The sequence below is a fragment of the Penicillium psychrofluorescens genome, assembly GCF_964197705.1.
Source record: "Penicillium psychrofluorescens genome assembly, chromosome: 6".
Taxonomy (NCBI): Eukaryota; Fungi; Ascomycota; class Eurotiomycetes; order Eurotiales; family Aspergillaceae; genus Penicillium; species Penicillium psychrofluorescens.
This window is the reverse complement of record NC_133444.1, coordinates 1392770-1409292: the sequence shown is the minus strand read 5'-3', so window position 1 is coordinate 1409292 and position 16523 is coordinate 1392770. Positions and strand designations below refer to the sequence as shown.

General features: G+C 49.1%; 5 protein-coding genes across 5 annotated transcripts; 4 read left to right on the top strand and 1 right to left on the bottom strand.

Annotated features, from left to right (window-relative positions):
* Positions 1–4298: 4298 nt before the first annotated feature.
* PFLUO_LOCUS9044 (uncharacterized protein) lies at positions 4299–5813 on the top strand (the record flags this gene model as incomplete). The annotated part of the gene is made up of 2 exons (XM_073786830.1): positions 4299–4557; positions 4609–5813. The coding sequence occupies 2 exons, from the start codon at positions 4299–4301 to the stop codon at positions 5811–5813; spliced, it is 1464 nt and encodes a 487-aa protein (XP_073643047.1).
* A 523-nt stretch (positions 5814–6336) lies between these two features.
* On the top strand, positions 6337–7951 carry PFLUO_LOCUS9043 (uncharacterized protein; the record flags this gene model as incomplete). Its single annotated transcript, XM_073786829.1, has 2 exons — positions 6337–6462; positions 6515–7951. 2 exons carry the CDS (start codon positions 6337–6339, stop codon positions 7949–7951), a joined length of 1563 nt encoding a protein of 520 aa, XP_073643046.1.
* A 1598-nt stretch (positions 7952–9549) lies between these two features.
* On the top strand, positions 9550–10546 carry PFLUO_LOCUS9042 (uncharacterized protein; the record flags this gene model as incomplete). The annotated part of the gene is made up of 3 exons (XM_073786828.1): positions 9550–10231; positions 10342–10455; positions 10512–10546. 3 exons carry the CDS (start codon positions 9550–9552, stop codon positions 10544–10546), a joined length of 831 nt encoding a protein of 276 aa, XP_073643045.1.
* A 398-nt stretch (positions 10547–10944) lies between these two features.
* PFLUO_LOCUS9041 (uncharacterized protein) lies at positions 10945–12374 on the bottom strand (the record flags this gene model as incomplete). The annotated part of the gene is made up of 3 exons (XM_073786827.1): positions 10945–11129; positions 11183–12320; positions 12369–12374. 3 exons carry the CDS (start codon positions 12372–12374, stop codon positions 10945–10947), a joined length of 1329 nt encoding a protein of 442 aa, XP_073643044.1.
* Positions 12375–13565: 1191 nt separating this feature from the next.
* Positions 13566–15396, top strand: PFLUO_LOCUS9040 (uncharacterized protein; the record flags this gene model as incomplete). The annotated part of the gene is made up of 5 exons (XM_073786826.1): positions 13566–13664; positions 13740–14021; positions 14075–14410; positions 14461–14641; positions 14693–15396. The coding sequence occupies 5 exons, from the start codon at positions 13566–13568 to the stop codon at positions 15394–15396; spliced, it is 1602 nt and encodes a 533-aa protein (XP_073643043.1).
* Between the last annotated feature and the right edge of the window lie 1127 nt (positions 15397–16523).

The window sequence follows — 16523 nt, the reverse complement described above, 5'->3', positions numbered from 1 at the left end:
TCCCGAGAGTGAGGCAGACACAACTATATATCGTGAGCCTCATGAGCCTGCTGGCGACCAACCATCTTTATCAAAAAAAGCTGCACAGGATGACTGTCAGGATGGCGAAGATGGTCTGGCTCATGAGCCCCCCGACAATGCCAATCCGGGCGAAGTTATATCCAGAACGACAACAGGACAGGACACCTACATATCTGGGATAAGGCTCATCCTAGTTTGGATGCCACTGTCTCTTGTCGCATTCCTGATGCTCCTAGACATATCGATAGTTGCGACGGTAAAATTTCTAATCGAACCCCTGTTATATAGTACAGCACATGACCTAACAATTCAATATCATAATGCAGGCCATTCCTAGAATTACTAGTGATTTTCACTCGCTCACCGATGTTGGTTGGTATGGTAGCGCGTACCTGCTATCCAATTGCGCACTCCAACCTCTAGCCGGGAAGTTGTATACCCACTTTGGCTCTAAGGTGGGTTCCTACTCGACTGGCCTGATGAACTCACTGGCCCTAACCGAATGTAGCGCAAATTTCTGGCATTCTTCGCTATCTTTGAATTGGGGTCGCTGCTATGCGGTGTGTCAACATCGTCCAAGATGTTGGTCGTCGCACGAGCTATCGCTGGGATGGGCGGTTCAGGGTTGGTGAATGGTGCTTTGACAATAATTTCATGCAGTGTACCGCTGCACAAACGGCCTGGTATGTTGAATAGCATACCTAATTGATGTGATTGACAGCTAATCTTCGTACAGCCTACTTTGGAGCTTTGATGGGTAGTAAGTAAGCGATTCCGGCCAAGCTGAGTTAATTACTTATGTACATCGCAGTTGGGCAAATGGGTGTGGTGATTGGACCTCTCATCGGCGGTGCTTTCACTGAGTACACAACCTGGCGATGGTGTAGGTCATTCCAGCTATTAAAAGATCTCAGTTGACAGATGATAGGCTTCTACATCAACCTGCCTATCGGCGGCGTGGTGGCGATTCTTCTCGTTTTTACGCGTATCCCAGATACCGACAAAAGTCGCGAATTATCTGTCCTGCAAACGATCTGGACCAAACTTGATCTAATCGGGTTTGCTCTGTTTGCTCCATCAACAATTCAGCTACTCCTAGCACTGGATTATGGTGGCAATAAATATGCCTGGAACAGTGCGACCGTAATTGGACTTTTCTGTGGTGCCGGAGGAACCTTTATTGTGTTTCTTATTTGGGAATACTTCAAAGGCGATGACGCGATGCTTCCACTGTCAATGTTGAAACAGAGAGGAGTATGGTCAAGCTGTTTGTATGCTTTTTTCTTTTTTGCTACGCTGCAGCTCGTCATTTACTATCTGCCGATTTACTTTCAAGCCATCAAAGGGGCGTCACCCATGATGAGTGGTGTTGACTTGCTGCCTAACATCCTCAGTCAATTAATCGGCACATTGTTATCAGGCATAGCAGGTTAGTTTCCCTATCTAATGGATACGAATCCTACTAACGCAGGGGACCGAAGTGACGAAACTGGGTTATTACCTTCCCTTTTGTGTGGCCGCCAGCATATTCGCCTCCGTCGGTCACGGCCTGCTTTCCACGCTCTCTCCATCCAGCTCCACCGGCATATGGATTGGATACCAGATCATTGTTGGATTTGGCCGCGGCCTCGGCTTGCAAATGCCATTTGTAGCGATCCAAAACACGCTGCCTCCAGCAATGGTCTCGATCTCCATGTCCTTGTTGACATTTACGCAGACGCTGGGGGGAGCAGTAATGCTGACCTTTGGCGAGACTATTTTCACCAACAGCTTGCGAAACACCATTCCCATCTACGCTAAGGGTGTTAACCCAGGGGCGATTGTCGATGCGGGAGCGACTAAACTCAGAGCGATTGTCACTGATCCAAAAATCTTGGCTGGAGTGTTGACTGCATACAGCAAGAGTATTGATCGCGTATTCTATCTTGCAATTGGCTGCTCCAGTGTCGGTTTCCTATTTGCGTGGGGAATGGGGTGGAAGGATATTCGGAAGAAGTCAAAGGCACAGGAACAAGGGAAAGAAGAGGCTTGAGTAGTACGATTTCACACAGATGCATATATGGTGAGGGATATTACTTTCATAATCTTCTGTATATGTGACGGTTCGAACCACAGGCGAGTTGTGTGACTCGGAAGAGATGCCTGAACCATGATGGGAAATAACGCAGGCCCACAGACAATACGCAGGAGCAAGTAATAATAGTGCTCACGAAGAGTAACAGAGCGACAGAATCACCGAATAGTTAAGTCTCTCTTCCGAGATCTTCCTTCAGGAGTTTACATCGTCTTGTGTGGGGTGGTCGGTAGCTAGGAAGGCCGGCTCGCCGATCTTGGGGGAAAGCTTCCCGCAGCTGGTTTGCGGACAGGTCACGGTAAGAAGCAGTATTACACAATGCTAAGCATCGTGTCATTAATTGCTTATAAAATGGGTTGAATGAAATCTCAAATGATATATACAGCAAACTGTTTGATAGAGAGCCGGCTTTCCCGAACCTGCCAACCCTGCCATAAAATAGAGTGGGGTAGAGTTATGCCTAACTAGAGTTATGGGTCACGGAGTTAACAACTGCCGTTACCCCCGGTTAGCGCTCCAAGGTGATGTAAAAGACAAGACATCTCTTGCCTACAGATGCCGAGTTCTACCTCCCCATTCTTTATAGCTCAAGTGCCTATCACAAATCTAAGCGTATCCTCTCCAAGGCATTCTTCGGTAAGAACACTCCCCATCGAATGTGGATATTTTTATTAAATATGGTTATAGGTAGCTGGAATATAGTCTCTTCCGCTACAATGATGGACCTGCTTTGCTATCATTGGTATGATCTCGGTGTAGTATCTGGCATACTTATGGTTCAGTACTACCGTGCCAATCGGCAGATGCTCAATGTACCCCAGAAACTTCTGATTGCAAACTTCCTCGCGCTGGTCGCCCATCAATTTGAAGAATATCGATTCCCGGGTGGGTTTCCGGCTATAATGAATGTAGCTGTGCAGTCCAGCGATATCCCGGACCGATATCCTCTCAACGCTCAGTCTGCGATGATTACAAATGTGGTGGCAACCTATGGGCTTTATCTTCCAGTGATCTTCTTCCCACAAGTTGTCTTCCTTAGCCTGGCTTCTGTCCTTTTTGGGTTTGCCCAGGTCTGGATACATGGAATTGTGATCAACATGAAGCTCGGTACTGTCTATAACCCAGGTCTGACGACGGTACTCCTAGGGTTCGTCCCTATCGGCCTCAGATATATCCGTCATAAGCGGGAGAATAACTTACTCACCACACGTGATTGGATACTGGGATCCTTAGGTGCGGCTGCGTTTGGTTATTGTCTTCTTATCAGGGCCACTTTTGGTTCGTTACCAGATTATAATACATCATATCCCTTCACGCCTGCTGAAATGCAACGGTGGGGAGCCGGAGTGACAGGATTGGCTTAGAACCAGGGAGATGGGGTAGGGATATATATTTCTTGCAAGTCAGATGTTCTGTTCCTTAGGTACTTGTCAGACTGGATCAGCTCGCATATAGAAATGATCTAGTGCGGTTGACTGTTATATTGGAGGTTACAGAAGAGCTTGGTGGCCAATCCCGGGTTGCATTAGGACATAACATCCTAAACGACAAGAGACTTTGATGTCTGTCCAGGACGGTATTGAACAAAATTATTGAGCTGAGGTCAAAGTTAGAGGGTCAAACACAGAGGGGCAGATCTGCTGTTTCGCCAATTGCCCTCTAAATTGTGACTTGGAGCGAACCAGTTGGCCAAGTACCACCACCAACACCATCACTGCACACTCTGAATCAAGATCAGAGGTAGAGGAAAACAGCGGTCGATGAACAAGAAAATGTTGTTTTCCCAATTTATATCTAGGAATTCGCTGATACTGAGCTCGGGAAGATAGTGTCTTGTTCACTCGGCCGAAACTTGTATGCTTAGAACAATTCACGAAATGGGCATCTCGGCGTATCCACGATACGGTAGGTGGGATGGAGATAGAGCTGCGTAGTTAGACTTTATTAGCGTGGTTACGACAAGCCCTCCCCGGATTTTACCCCGCGAAATTAGCAGATAATCCCACTCAATCCCACGCAAGACGTCTAGCCTTAGATAGCAGCGTCAAGTCTCATGATTAGGATTTTTTGGAAAATTGTAGCGGTCAAATGATATAAATTCATCATAAGCGAGCAATACGACGGGCGGAGGTTAAATCTGGAATCACTGCGGTAACAGCCAAGCACGGGATTAACGCGATATAACAGAAGCACAAAGGTCGCAATGACGACGACGACTGCCGAGCCAGGCACAGAGGCTCTAGACACAGACAGGACTTTGGAGATAGTACGAGTCAAGGACGATGAGAATGATCTCGACTCAGAAGCGAGAGGCCAAATGCAGGAACGGTTTCCAGTGCCACAGCCGTACAAGCTAGGGCCGCTGTCAATCCCCAACTACCGGAGCCCATATACGCAGGTCTGCCTCGCAGGATTGACCACGTTTTTGGCGGTTGGATTTTTTGGTGTACTCGCCGGACTTGGTGAGTAGCAGCATAAGTGGTAGGACACAGCACATGCTGACGTTTGACTAGGCGGCGCTGGTCAAGTGAATCCAATTATCGCGGATGATGCGAACATCATCCTATACAGCATGTTTGCAGGCGTTGCTCTGCTTTCGGGTCCAATCATTACGTACTTTGGGCCTAAAAAGTGTATTTCTCTCGGGGGGATTGGCTATGCACTGTACGGGGCGTCGTTCTGGTGCTATAACAACACCCCCAACAAGGGCTTCGTCTTGTTCGGTGGTGCGGCCTGCGGTGTTGGAGCAGCGCTGCTGTGGACTTCGTGCTCGGTAGTGATGCTTACATACTCGACCGAGGAACAGAAAGGCCGATTCATTTCGATTCTGTTTGCCATTTTCTACATGGGCGTCGCGGTGGGTGGATGTATTCCGTTAGGGCTGAACTTTCATAATGCTCAGAGAGGCAGCATCAGCAACGGCACATATGCGGAGCTGACGATACTGATGGCGCTTTCAGTCGTCCCGGGACTTCTTGTCATTGACCCACAACACATGGTTCGAACGGACGGGACCAAGGTCAAGCTCGAGCTCGAGGGCCGACCGATTTTTGACGAGTTCAAAAACATCTGGTTCACCCTCAAAAGGGATCCTTGGATCCTTATGTTCATGCCGTTCTCATTTGGATCGCTCTACTATGGAGCCTATCAGGGCAGTGACTTTGAGGTGTACTTCTTTGATGTCCGCACGCGGGCATTAGACGGCTTCTTAATCGGTCTCGCTCAAGTGTCGTCATCCATCATCTTCGGCTGCTTTTTGGATCTAAGGATCTGGCGCCGGCGCCAACGGGCCTTCATTGGCTGGGCTATTCTGACTGTATTTATAGTGGCCATTAATACGTGCGGCTATTTCGCCATGAAACTATCCAACCGTGACAAGGTGATAGACGCTCTTGACGTGCAAGAGGGAGGCCTAGCGTCTGAACTGATTGCGCTCGAGTTTTTCTATGGCTTCCAGGATGGTTTGGATAATGCGCTTGCTTACTGGCTTATTGGCTGTTTTTCCAACGATCCACGTATGGTGGCCACGCTCACGGGCTTTTTCAAGGTTTTTGGGGCTACGGGCAGTGCAGTGGCCTTCGGCCAGGACATTCATCTACTGCCGTACTCGACTATGTTCGGGTCGTACTGGGGCATCATCTTGGGTGGCGTGTTCCTACTGTTGCCGCTGATTTATTTCAGAGTTCATAACACCGAAAAGGAGGTCGAGGTGGAGTGATCCGTCATGGATGTTTAGTTGATTTAACTGTATCTACACCGTAGGTTAATGCTGCTCAGGAATTTACTAGACTGATAATTTTTAGGAAATTCCGGCTTTTTTCGGCTCCATACAAGTCCGTAGCGTTCGTATTGTACGTCTCTTGTATCTAGCTCATTCAATTAAACATTTTTTTCTGGATGGTGTGAGGTTAAGTCAGGCAGACCTGGCAGCGTTCCCGCATAATCCTGTGAACCTATCATTCATTGCATGTATATATCGATGTATATATATAAGCACTATCGCCCTATGTATGGGTTGTATCGTATGCGCGATTGCGCCACCGATCTGGTGGCTTATTTTTTGTTTGTTTCCCCTCACCCATTTCCAACAACGCTAGGAACATCATCGAGATAGGGAAGAAATCTGGATGCCTGCAGCCAATTTCTCCTCTTCATCACACATTTAACCAGTCATATCTTCCGCTCCTTTAGACTCGGCTCAGTACTATCACTGTTCAGGTATATCCAGCTCTCAATCATTTATGATGAATAATCAAAGCAACCCCTTGAACGACGAATTCGGCCAGCTGGTTCACGAACAGCTAAATCGATGGCATGTCCCTGGGTTGTCTGTTGCCGTGGTGGATGGCGATCAGACTTGGGCCAAGGTTGGACTAAAAAAAATATCAATGATGACAATGAAGCTCACCATATGATCAGGGCTACGGCGTGGCAACCTTGCCCTCTACTCCTGTCACTCCGTCGACACTTTTCTACGCCGGAAGTACCACCAAGGCTTTCACGGCAGCTCTTATGGCGATGCTGGTTGAGGATAACGACACGTACCCGCAGGTGCAATGGGAGACACCCATCAGCCAGCTAATCCGCGACGACTTCGTGCTGGCAAGCGAGGATGTCACGCAGAAAGTCACAGTGGAGGATGCGCTATCGCATCGGACGGGGCTACCGCGCCATGACCTAGCCCTGGGCAGCACCGTTGGCAGCGACACGACCGCCGTGCGGGACATTGTCCGCCAGCTGCGCCATCTGCCGTTAACAGCGGAGCTGCGAACCAAGTTTCAGTACAACAATGCCATGTTCATTGTTGCCGCGCATGTGATCGAGACAGTGACGGGCGAGCCGCTGGGCAAGCTACTGGCGCGGCGGATCTGGGGCCCTCTCGGGATGACGGAGACGTATTTCAGTCTTGAGGAGGCTCGCGGAACCAACGACGAGAACCCTCTCGCCCATGGATACGCCTACAACTATGCCGACGACGACGGGACGTACCGCACCATCGAGTGGATGTCTCTGGCTGGCACCTCTGGAGCGGGGTCGGTGATCAGCTCGGTGAAAGACTACGCGAAATGGGCGCGAGCCCTGATGACGGGTTCGCCGGCGTTGTTCGCCTCACCAAACACGATCCGCGAGCAACTCTGGCGGCCCCGAACCAATCTACCTATTGAACGATACGGGTCGGCCTTCACGGGGCCTGGCGCCTATGCCCTCGGCTGGCAGACGGGCGTGTACCGCGGGGTAGAGTTCTTCGAGCACCAGGGCGGGATGAACGCTTTTGGCGCGGAACTGATCCTCATCCCAGAGCTGCAGTATGCGGTCGTCGCTCTGGCCAACACGGCAGGGACGTCCAACTGCGCAGAGCAGACGCTTGTCTTCCACCTGATCGACGAAAAGCTAGGCGTTGGACCTGATCAGCCACGATTTGACTGGGACGCGAAGAACCTCGCCACTATCGAAAAGGAGAGACACGACGTCGCCACCGCGGTTTCTCGCTTCTATCCGTCTCTCCCTTCTCCGCCGTTACCAACCACCTTACCCTTGTCACTATATGCAGGCGCATACTTCCATCCGGGCTACGGCTCTGTAACCATCTACCTCGACCATAGAAGATCATCTTCCGGGCCGTCGGAGATACTCCGCGCGGACCGCAACCAGACCATCTGGCCCGAGATCCTGCGCTTCAAACACGCAAGCGGAGACTTCTTCATCGCCGAGTCTGAACATGACGGCGACAACGGCGCGTTGTATCCATCTGTATATCCGGTTGAGTTTCGGATTGGTGCGGCAGGCACAGTCGTTGCGATGGGAATTGGATGGGAGAAGGAGATGGAGGGGAATATCTGGCTTGAAAGGGTGTAATAAGAAGAAAAGAAAAGAACCAGGAGCAATGCTCACTAATGAAAAGGATGATTTGCAAAGCTTGAATGACAGTCTCTAGTATTTAGAGCAAGTGTAACACCATAGAGTACTGTAGAAAGTAGACTCTTTTAGGGGAGGTAAAAGAATGCCAAATCCTTCTACTGGCATATACTGTCTAATACACAAAGCATCTTTAAAGAAAATATCTACAAGGGCGTAGCGTTACCATTAAGGGCTTTGCCTATACCCACCCATGAGTCAGGCTGAAGAAGGATAACACACGAGGAAGAGAAGGGACGATATAAAATACTTTGCTCACATGAATCACTAAAAACCGTCGTGGGAAGGGACGACTGGAGTATTACGTGAATTGGAAGGGTTGCTCTCCTTCAGTGCGTCCATTATTGATGCCTGGGTGCTAAGGTGTCAAAAACGAAATCACCTGATTGGCTTGGTGTTTCCAGGGAGTTTGTCTTTTCTCTTCTCTTTCATCTTCTCAGCACAACCTGGTCATCTGTGGTCTTCTCCGTGAAACAATAATGGTGTCGAGTCCAATTGCTTGTTGAATCGGAGCCGAGCTCGCCGCCAAGTCTTAGCTCGCTCAAGGCTCAATGCGACTCTCAATATCATGCGGAGGCTGTCGGTAGGTTACCCTCGAAAGCTGTATCTGCGGGATTGACACCATCCACAGTCAAGCAAAGGTCAGATGTGTGCATGAAGGGATCCCGCCATGTCAGCGGTGCCAAAGGACAAAAAAGCCAGGCTGCGTTTTGACGGACCCGCGTGCATCGAAGCCCAACTCGGGGAAAAAGAGCATCCCTTCAAGGACCCCGAAGAAGCGAAAGGCCGTTTCCACAGCATCTCCAGCAATCGGCAGAGGTCAGACTCCACATCGGAGCTCTCCCCAGGTTGTTCCTGGGAGCCAAGATGCATCCGATAATCCCATTTCGGCTCTCTCCCCAGCCACAGTAATCAGCGCCGTCGAGACTTACAGGAAAAAGTTCCCGGTCGCGAATTTCCTGCACTACCCCTCTCTCATCTCAGATGTATCTGCCAACCCTCTGTCGGTAGATCCAGTCTTTGTTGCGTCGCTGCTTTCCCTCTGTGTGCGGTTTATGCCCAGCCATGAACTGGACGACGAGGAGACGTATGCAGACTATGCCAGGAAGCAGCTGGCGCATCGTGTGCTCGAGGCACCCTCGCTTTTCCTTGCTCAGTCATTGGTCATGTTCTCATTTTATGAATGGGGTTCTGGGCGACCATATCAAGCTTGGATGTACAGCGGTAGGCATGGCAGGAAATGAGACACTGGATAAGTGCTAATCGTACTAGGCATGGCTACTTACATGATCCAATCGCTCTTGAAAATGTCAGATGATAGCATGGAACATAATCCCCAAGAGTTTCATGCCTCACAGACACAGTATGAACAGCTTGTTCGTACATATTGGTGCTGTTTTGCACAGGATTGCGAGCTTAGTTCCGGAGCCCGACAGCACTTCGCATTATCCTTCTCCCAGATCTCAGTACCGCTTCCTATCAGTGACCGGGACTTCACATTCAATTATTCCCCAACCAGGAGGTTGATGCCTGTGGATATGAATCGGAAATGTCTTCTTGCAAAGAATTTGACCATTGAGCATGGGCTTACGATTGTCACTCGCGGCTTTGACATTTTCGTACGCATTTTACGGTTTGCCAATGAACACAGACGGGATTTGGCTTCCTTGTCGTCAGATGAATCCGTTGGATCACCTCTACATCTGACCTGGCAACAACTTAAGGGAGAGCTGGATGAGTGGAGATCTCTGCAAGACGCGACGGTCAGATACCCTGCCACCAGTGCCCAGGCACATGTTGCTCTTGGGTACGGTGAGCTATTCGCGTATATCAATCTGGTCTATTTCATGAGGCATGCCATATCTCCGAAACAACATGCAGATACCCAACTAACTGGCAACAGCATACTTTTCCTCCACCGAGATCGATTCCTATCTAACCTGAAACCCCACTCTGACGTCTTTCACGACACCAGTGATGACATACCAGGCGAACCGGGCACCATCAAACAACTTTTTGAAGCAGCCCAACAAATCGGCGGAGTCTTGTCCGCTCTCGAAGCCTCGGAAGCCCCCGTCATAACGCCTTATTCAGGCTTCAGCGTCTTCGTCGCCGCGCACATAAACATGTACGGGACTATCGCACCACATCGGTACCCCGGCGGATTCGAACGAGCCGAGGAAGAGAAGAGCAAGAACCTCCAGTATCTTGAGCGACTGAGTACGTTCTGGCCTGTTGGTCGGAGCTGGGTACGTTTTAATTTCCTTTCCGTTCTTTTCTTTTCCTTGTCAGGTATCTTCTTCCGATCGAATCACTGTGATAACTAACAGACAACCTAAAGTGGCGCACCGTCCAAGATGCAAATCGCTTCTACGAAGCAGTGAAAAGTAACCAAACACATCCCGAGTCTGGCATGCATAGTCCGCGCCGTCTAGCACTGGCAGGTACATTAGACGAGTATGGTGATATCCGCTCTCGTCCACATGGCGAACAGCAACAGCAATCTTCCCGGAGAAACGCCGCTGTATCCCATGATTCAAGGCATCCGCATCACACTCATGGAAGAACATCCTCGCCGCCTGAGCTCAGAAGCGAGGATCAATTCTTATCAAGAGAGAGTGCTTCCCTTGGTATTCATCACGATTTCGAAACCGATATGTTCCAGTGGCCGTTTATTGATGCCTCGTGGTCAACGGGATTTGACAGTGGTTTGGATGGGCTGTGGCATAATTCGGGGTTGTTTGACATGAATCCCTCGATGAGATAGCGTCTTGCTGCATTTTCAAGGAGTATTTTCCCTGCTCTTATATCCTTTGGTCAGTACTAGTGATAGATTGGTTTCGCTTCGGTTCAACTCCGTCATTATTTGCTCTTTCTATGAAGCTGTTTTTATCCACCCTGCGTCCTCTACAGCGCTTGATGGTGAATCGAATTCATTCCAGCGAAATGTCTTTAGGCCAGCCTCCCTCTATACTGACGAAATCGTCCAACATGTCTCTGAATGGCTCTACCTCATCGTTGACCGTAAATAAGGATAGGTCTAAAGCCACATCTTGCCCATAATCGAAATTGCCAAGATAGCTCTGCGGAGCTATCCCCGGTGCCTGACCAAAAAGTCCTATGGAGAGACCAAAATTAGACCCAGCACTAGAATAGTATAGGTTTCCTTACCATCTGAAGGTGTCCAAGGAGGCATGCTCGATTCGCCCATGTCTTGTTTCAGCACTTTCGTGATGGCTTTGGCTGCTTTTTGTGCCTCAATAGACCGATCGGCATTCTTTTCCCATAGGCCCTTCGCACTAGTCAAGGCTTCCACGATGTCATCTCGCCTATGCAGAGGGCAGGAATTTGACATCTCAGCATCTCCGTCATTGATTCTGCTCAGAGCAAAGCATAGCATCATCGTAGCTTGAAGGAACTCATGGTTAAGCGATGAAGCTATCTTCCAACGAATGCTGAACATAAGACCCCCGGGTTGAGTCTCTTCGGTCATTCTTCTCTGATGCTCCAGGATTGCTAGGGCAGATTGGATGCATATGTCATTGGATCTTGTGCTTTCTTCGCCCGTGGACCCTTTGGTGAAGCTGTGTCGATGGAGGAGATAAATGGCCTTCTGGATGAGGATGTCGATGAACATGCGGTTTAGGAGGGTGACAGGGGTTTCTACGATTGCGGTTTCCAGAGGCTTGTATTTGAGCCATTCGGGAAGGGCATCGATGGCCTTTTGGAGCTTAGCACTTAGTACAGCAATAGTAGCGGATGTTGGCGGCGCTGCTTCAGCAGCATCGTAGATCTCTGCTGAGACTTTGATGATGGAATTTCTCTGGATCATGTATAAGAGCGGACTATGATCTGTCAGTGGTCGCTCAGGTGGAATCTCATCGTGCTCGAAGCCAATATCGTCGTCAAACAAGTGCGCGGGCGGGCGTGTATCGCATTGAGAATCCTTAATTATGCGTGGAAGTCCAATTTGTGTACTGGTGAAATAGTCCATTTGGTACAGGGCAATCCAGATCCGCCGTCGAAGTTCTGCCTGCAATGGTCGGATAGTCGGCCAGTGGGATGGATCGCGGTGCAATCCCATGCGCAATGCGAGCCGGATCACGACACCAATCAGGACCCAGTTTCCGATGTCTGCATCCATGTTCACGTTTTGGTCCACAGCAAAATGTAATGTCAGTGTTTCGATGGTATACCGGCTCGGTCGGAGGTAATCTCCAGCGACTAAGCAGTGGATGGTGAGAGTTCGGTATGTGTCAAGTGTGGTTTGGGAATCCACAATGGATAATCCGAGAGCCTCAACTTCTTGCTGCTGAAGGAATGCAGATGTACTCATCATACTAAACAAGAGTCCCACCCACATGATGGGAGCGGCTGAAGGATTTTTCCAAAAGTTTGCGTACTATACAGAGAATCAATAAGCGAATTACGTCTTGCCTCATTGGATTCTGACCTCTGAAAGGAACTTTTTCCGATGCAAAATTACTGTTGTCCTGTCAGTGCGGAATCCATGAAATCGTCGTTGAGACTTACCAGGGGCGAGATCGAAGGTATTGAAGAACTGGGAAATATGTCTGTCGACCACTTTTCGTGCGGGTATCATGGCCATGATCTGTTCTCGCGAAAGACAGCTGACACCAGTTAAAAGAGAGATTTTAGTGCCCAATGATCCATGGAAGGGTGTCGACTCTCGAGTCACGACGCTGTCCGAGTCGTCGTCGGGCAACTCGTCTTTGAGTTGTTGGATCTGGAAAGCATTAGAATAATTTCTATAGAGTTGAAGAGCTCTCACATCTTCCAAAATCGTGGCCCAATGAGAGCTGCCCATATAGACTGCATGGCCATCTGTGAGACTTAACTTGCCCATGTTATCTGTCGTTTGGGCATCGGAAGGAGGAAATGATGGTACGGAGCCAATAAGGTCCCCATCTGAACCCTTTATCTGCTCACCAGAGCTCTGCATCATGTCTCTCATCTCAGTGACGAGCTTTTCCAGACGAGCAATTCTTTGGCGAGCTGCTCGGCTTCTGACATGAGGTCTGTAGTCAATGGCATCTTTTCGCTGCTGCTCGGAGGAGGGATAGCTGCACCCTTCAGGCTTTCCGTGCCGTAGGCAAGCGTTGCAGGGAGACTGTCTGTCGCAACGAATTCTGCAAAAAGATCTACTTTAACACGCGCCATCACACCTTGCACGTAAGATGGACGGACTCACTTGCGCCCTCGGCAAAAAGTGCAGCTCAGGACCGTCTTGTCGCGCCTTCTCCTATCGGGCGTTGATTGGGACATTATTACAGGATTTGCATTATTCGATCGAACAAGTCCGGCAAGTAACGATTGTGAGAAGAGGCACGGTGTGATGTCAATGACAGCCTCAGGCCACCAACCCGCCAAGGCTGCGGACGGTCGGACAGTCGCGAGCAATGTAAGTGTTGATTGGTCCGTGGGATACTATGGATTCACCGTCCGTGAAAATCGCTGGGCTTTAAAAAGGGGACCATCTGTCTTGAGAAATCATTAAACTAGTAAATGCAGATCTTTCTAGGCTGACGAAAAAATGACAACCTCCGAGAAAGTCGACTTCGCCTATCCTTCGGGATTCAAGTTCGCGTTGCTGATGATATCCATATTCATTGGCATGTTCCTAGTGGCTCTGGTATGTTATATGACCCAGGGTGATCTTCTGTCCTGTCAATGCATACACATGCTCACTGATGAACTTCCTTTGTAGGATAAACTTATCATCTCAACGGCCACACCCGCAATCACCAATGAGTTCCACGCCGCGGATGATGTTGGGTGGTATGGCACCGCTTATTTACTCACTAACTGCACGTTTCTTCTGGTATTCGGGAAGCTATATACTTTCCTGAACGTCAAGTTTACCTTCGTCTCAGCCGTTGTCCTGTTCGAGGTCGGCTCCGCGATCTGTGGGGCGGCACCGAATTCAATTGCATTCATCATCGGCAGGGCGATTGCTGGTTTAGGAGCCGGAGGTATTCAATCTGGCGTCGTATGTATTTCTCCTTCTCTTCTATGGGCCGTCTCTCACGCTATGGTTTTTAGCTTGCCATTATTGTCTACGCCGTTCCGTTGCAGAAACGACCCCAATACCAGGGCCTCTTTGGTGCCGTGTACGGGATTGCATCGGTGATCGGCCCACTCGTTGGGGGTGCTTTTACCACAAATGTCACTTGGAGATGGTGCTTTTATATCAATCTGCCCTTGGGAGGTATGGTCCTGGTATTTGTCCTTTTCTTCCTTCGTGTTCCAAGCAATTCCTCCACCACCAACACTTGGAAAGAAAGGTTGCAGCATCTCAATATCGAGGGCCTGGTTGCTCTGTTTCCTGGGGTGATATGTCTGTGCTTGGCCCTGCAATGGGGTGGCTTCACGTATAGTGTAAGTTTCTATAAGTTTTATCTGGAGCCAAGTAAGCTAACCATGTTTAGTGGAGTGACGGACACATTATCGCGCTACTTGTGGTCGCTTTTGTACTTTTGATCGCCTTTGTCTTGGTCCAGATTTGGAAGTCGGATCAAGCCACGGTGCCTCCACACATCTTCATGCAGCGCAGTATTGCTGGCGGGTTCTGGGTGAGCTGCTGCATTGGCGCGCACCAAACACTATTAAGTGAGTCTGCCCAAGAGTACGTGAAAGAGTAGGCTAATATGGAGACGACAGTTTATTTTCTTCCTATTTGGTTCCAAACCATCAAAAGCGACTCAGCCGTCGAGAGCGGCATCCACCTCTTCCCCATGGTCCTTTCGTTGGTTGTTTCGTCCATTCTCAGCGGAGTGCTTACAACCCGGGTTGGCTATTATATGCCCTTCTTGCTCTCCGGCATTTGTCTCTCAGCAGTCGGCGCCGGTGTGCTTACGACTCTTCACGTCAACTCATCCACGGGCCAATGGATCGGGTATCAGATTCTATATGGGTTTGGTTTAGGTGCTTGCTTCCAGGCATCCAACATGGCTGCACAGACAGTACTACCACGCAATGAAGTATCGATCGGTGCATCTCTCATGCTTTTCGCTCAGACACTTTTTGGCTCTATCTTCGTCTCAGTCGGCCAGAATGTCCTCGATGGGCAACTCGCCAATCGTCTTGCTGATATCTCAGGCATCACACCACAGCAAATCGAAGCCGCTGGCGTCACGGGTCTGTTTAAGGTTATGCCGTCTCAGTACCATCCCAGGGTTTTGGAAGCTTATAATGACTCGCTCTGCGTGTGCTTCCAAGTTGCGCTCATAATGGTCTGCCTCTCTATACTTGGCGGTCTTTGTATGGAATGGCGGAATGTCAAGAAGCAAAAGGAGGATAATGAGGGCGAGAAAAATGTTGAGGAAGGCAAGAATCCGGGTAACCAACCCCCCACGGAAGATTGAAAGGCAAACTCCGTCTCCATAACGTTTTCTGGGCATGGTAGGAGCTCCTACTAATATTGGATTTACCGCCCATTATTGGCAGGGTTTGAGTGCTCTATCCGCTAGATATCGGCAGAATAATTAGCGTGGTACTTCGAAGGGTTTCGGACTTTGGGAACACCACTGTAAGTCCTGGGCGATTTTGTCAGATCGCCTACCATTCCATCCTCCTCCTCGCACGCGGCCTTCCTCCAGGCTCGTTCTATATACAATAGAAGGCTTAGACTTCGCCATAACCCGCATTTTGAACCCATTTGCGGGTTGAAACCACACTTTTCAACCCGCAATTTTGCATAACTTGTATAAATTTCATAGATCTAAACCTTGATAGGATGGTCTCCTTCCTACTTAGGCGACACCATGTAAAAGTGCGGGTTGAAAAGTGTGGTTTCAACCCGCAAATGGGTTCAAAATGCGGGTTATGGCGAAGTCTAAGAAGGCCCTGCTAGTGCTGTAGAGGACTAACCTTGGTAGGAAATATGCTTTGTTTCCATGATTACTGTTCCCTATTGCAATGTTCATTCGTTACCAGCGACCGTCGATCTCTACTGAAGTCCACATGAGCCTTCCAAGGACTGCCATTATAGGTAGAGATGTCCCCAAACCCGTTGACATCGATTACAGTAGAGTAACTACAGCAAACGAAAATAAAAGCTCAACATGATGTCGAAAGGAATGCGAATCAGTTTCTGCCAATACGACTTTTCTTTAGTAGCGAATCTGGCGATGATCGTCGCTAGTTATTTGAGGGCGATGAAATGCAAGCGAGCTGGCAGTCAAATTACTGTATGTCTGAGGATTGATTGTTTTCCTCGCCCTTTTCGAATCCTATTTATTTTAACTTTTCTATACTAATTTTATGCCTAAATAGGAATTATGGATGGGATTCAGAAAGGGGTCTCGAGTCTCGACTCTCGTTTCCCGAACGGAAGGGTCCGGAGTAACTTTGTTCCTGAAGATTTTACCTAATAGGACGGAATATTGATAAGTCCGAATCCGAATCTTCGCCATCTTTCTTCTCTAGGGAAAGGTGACCACCGCAGCATAGCTTTATTGACCTGAAACACTATACAATATTATTTTCAGAC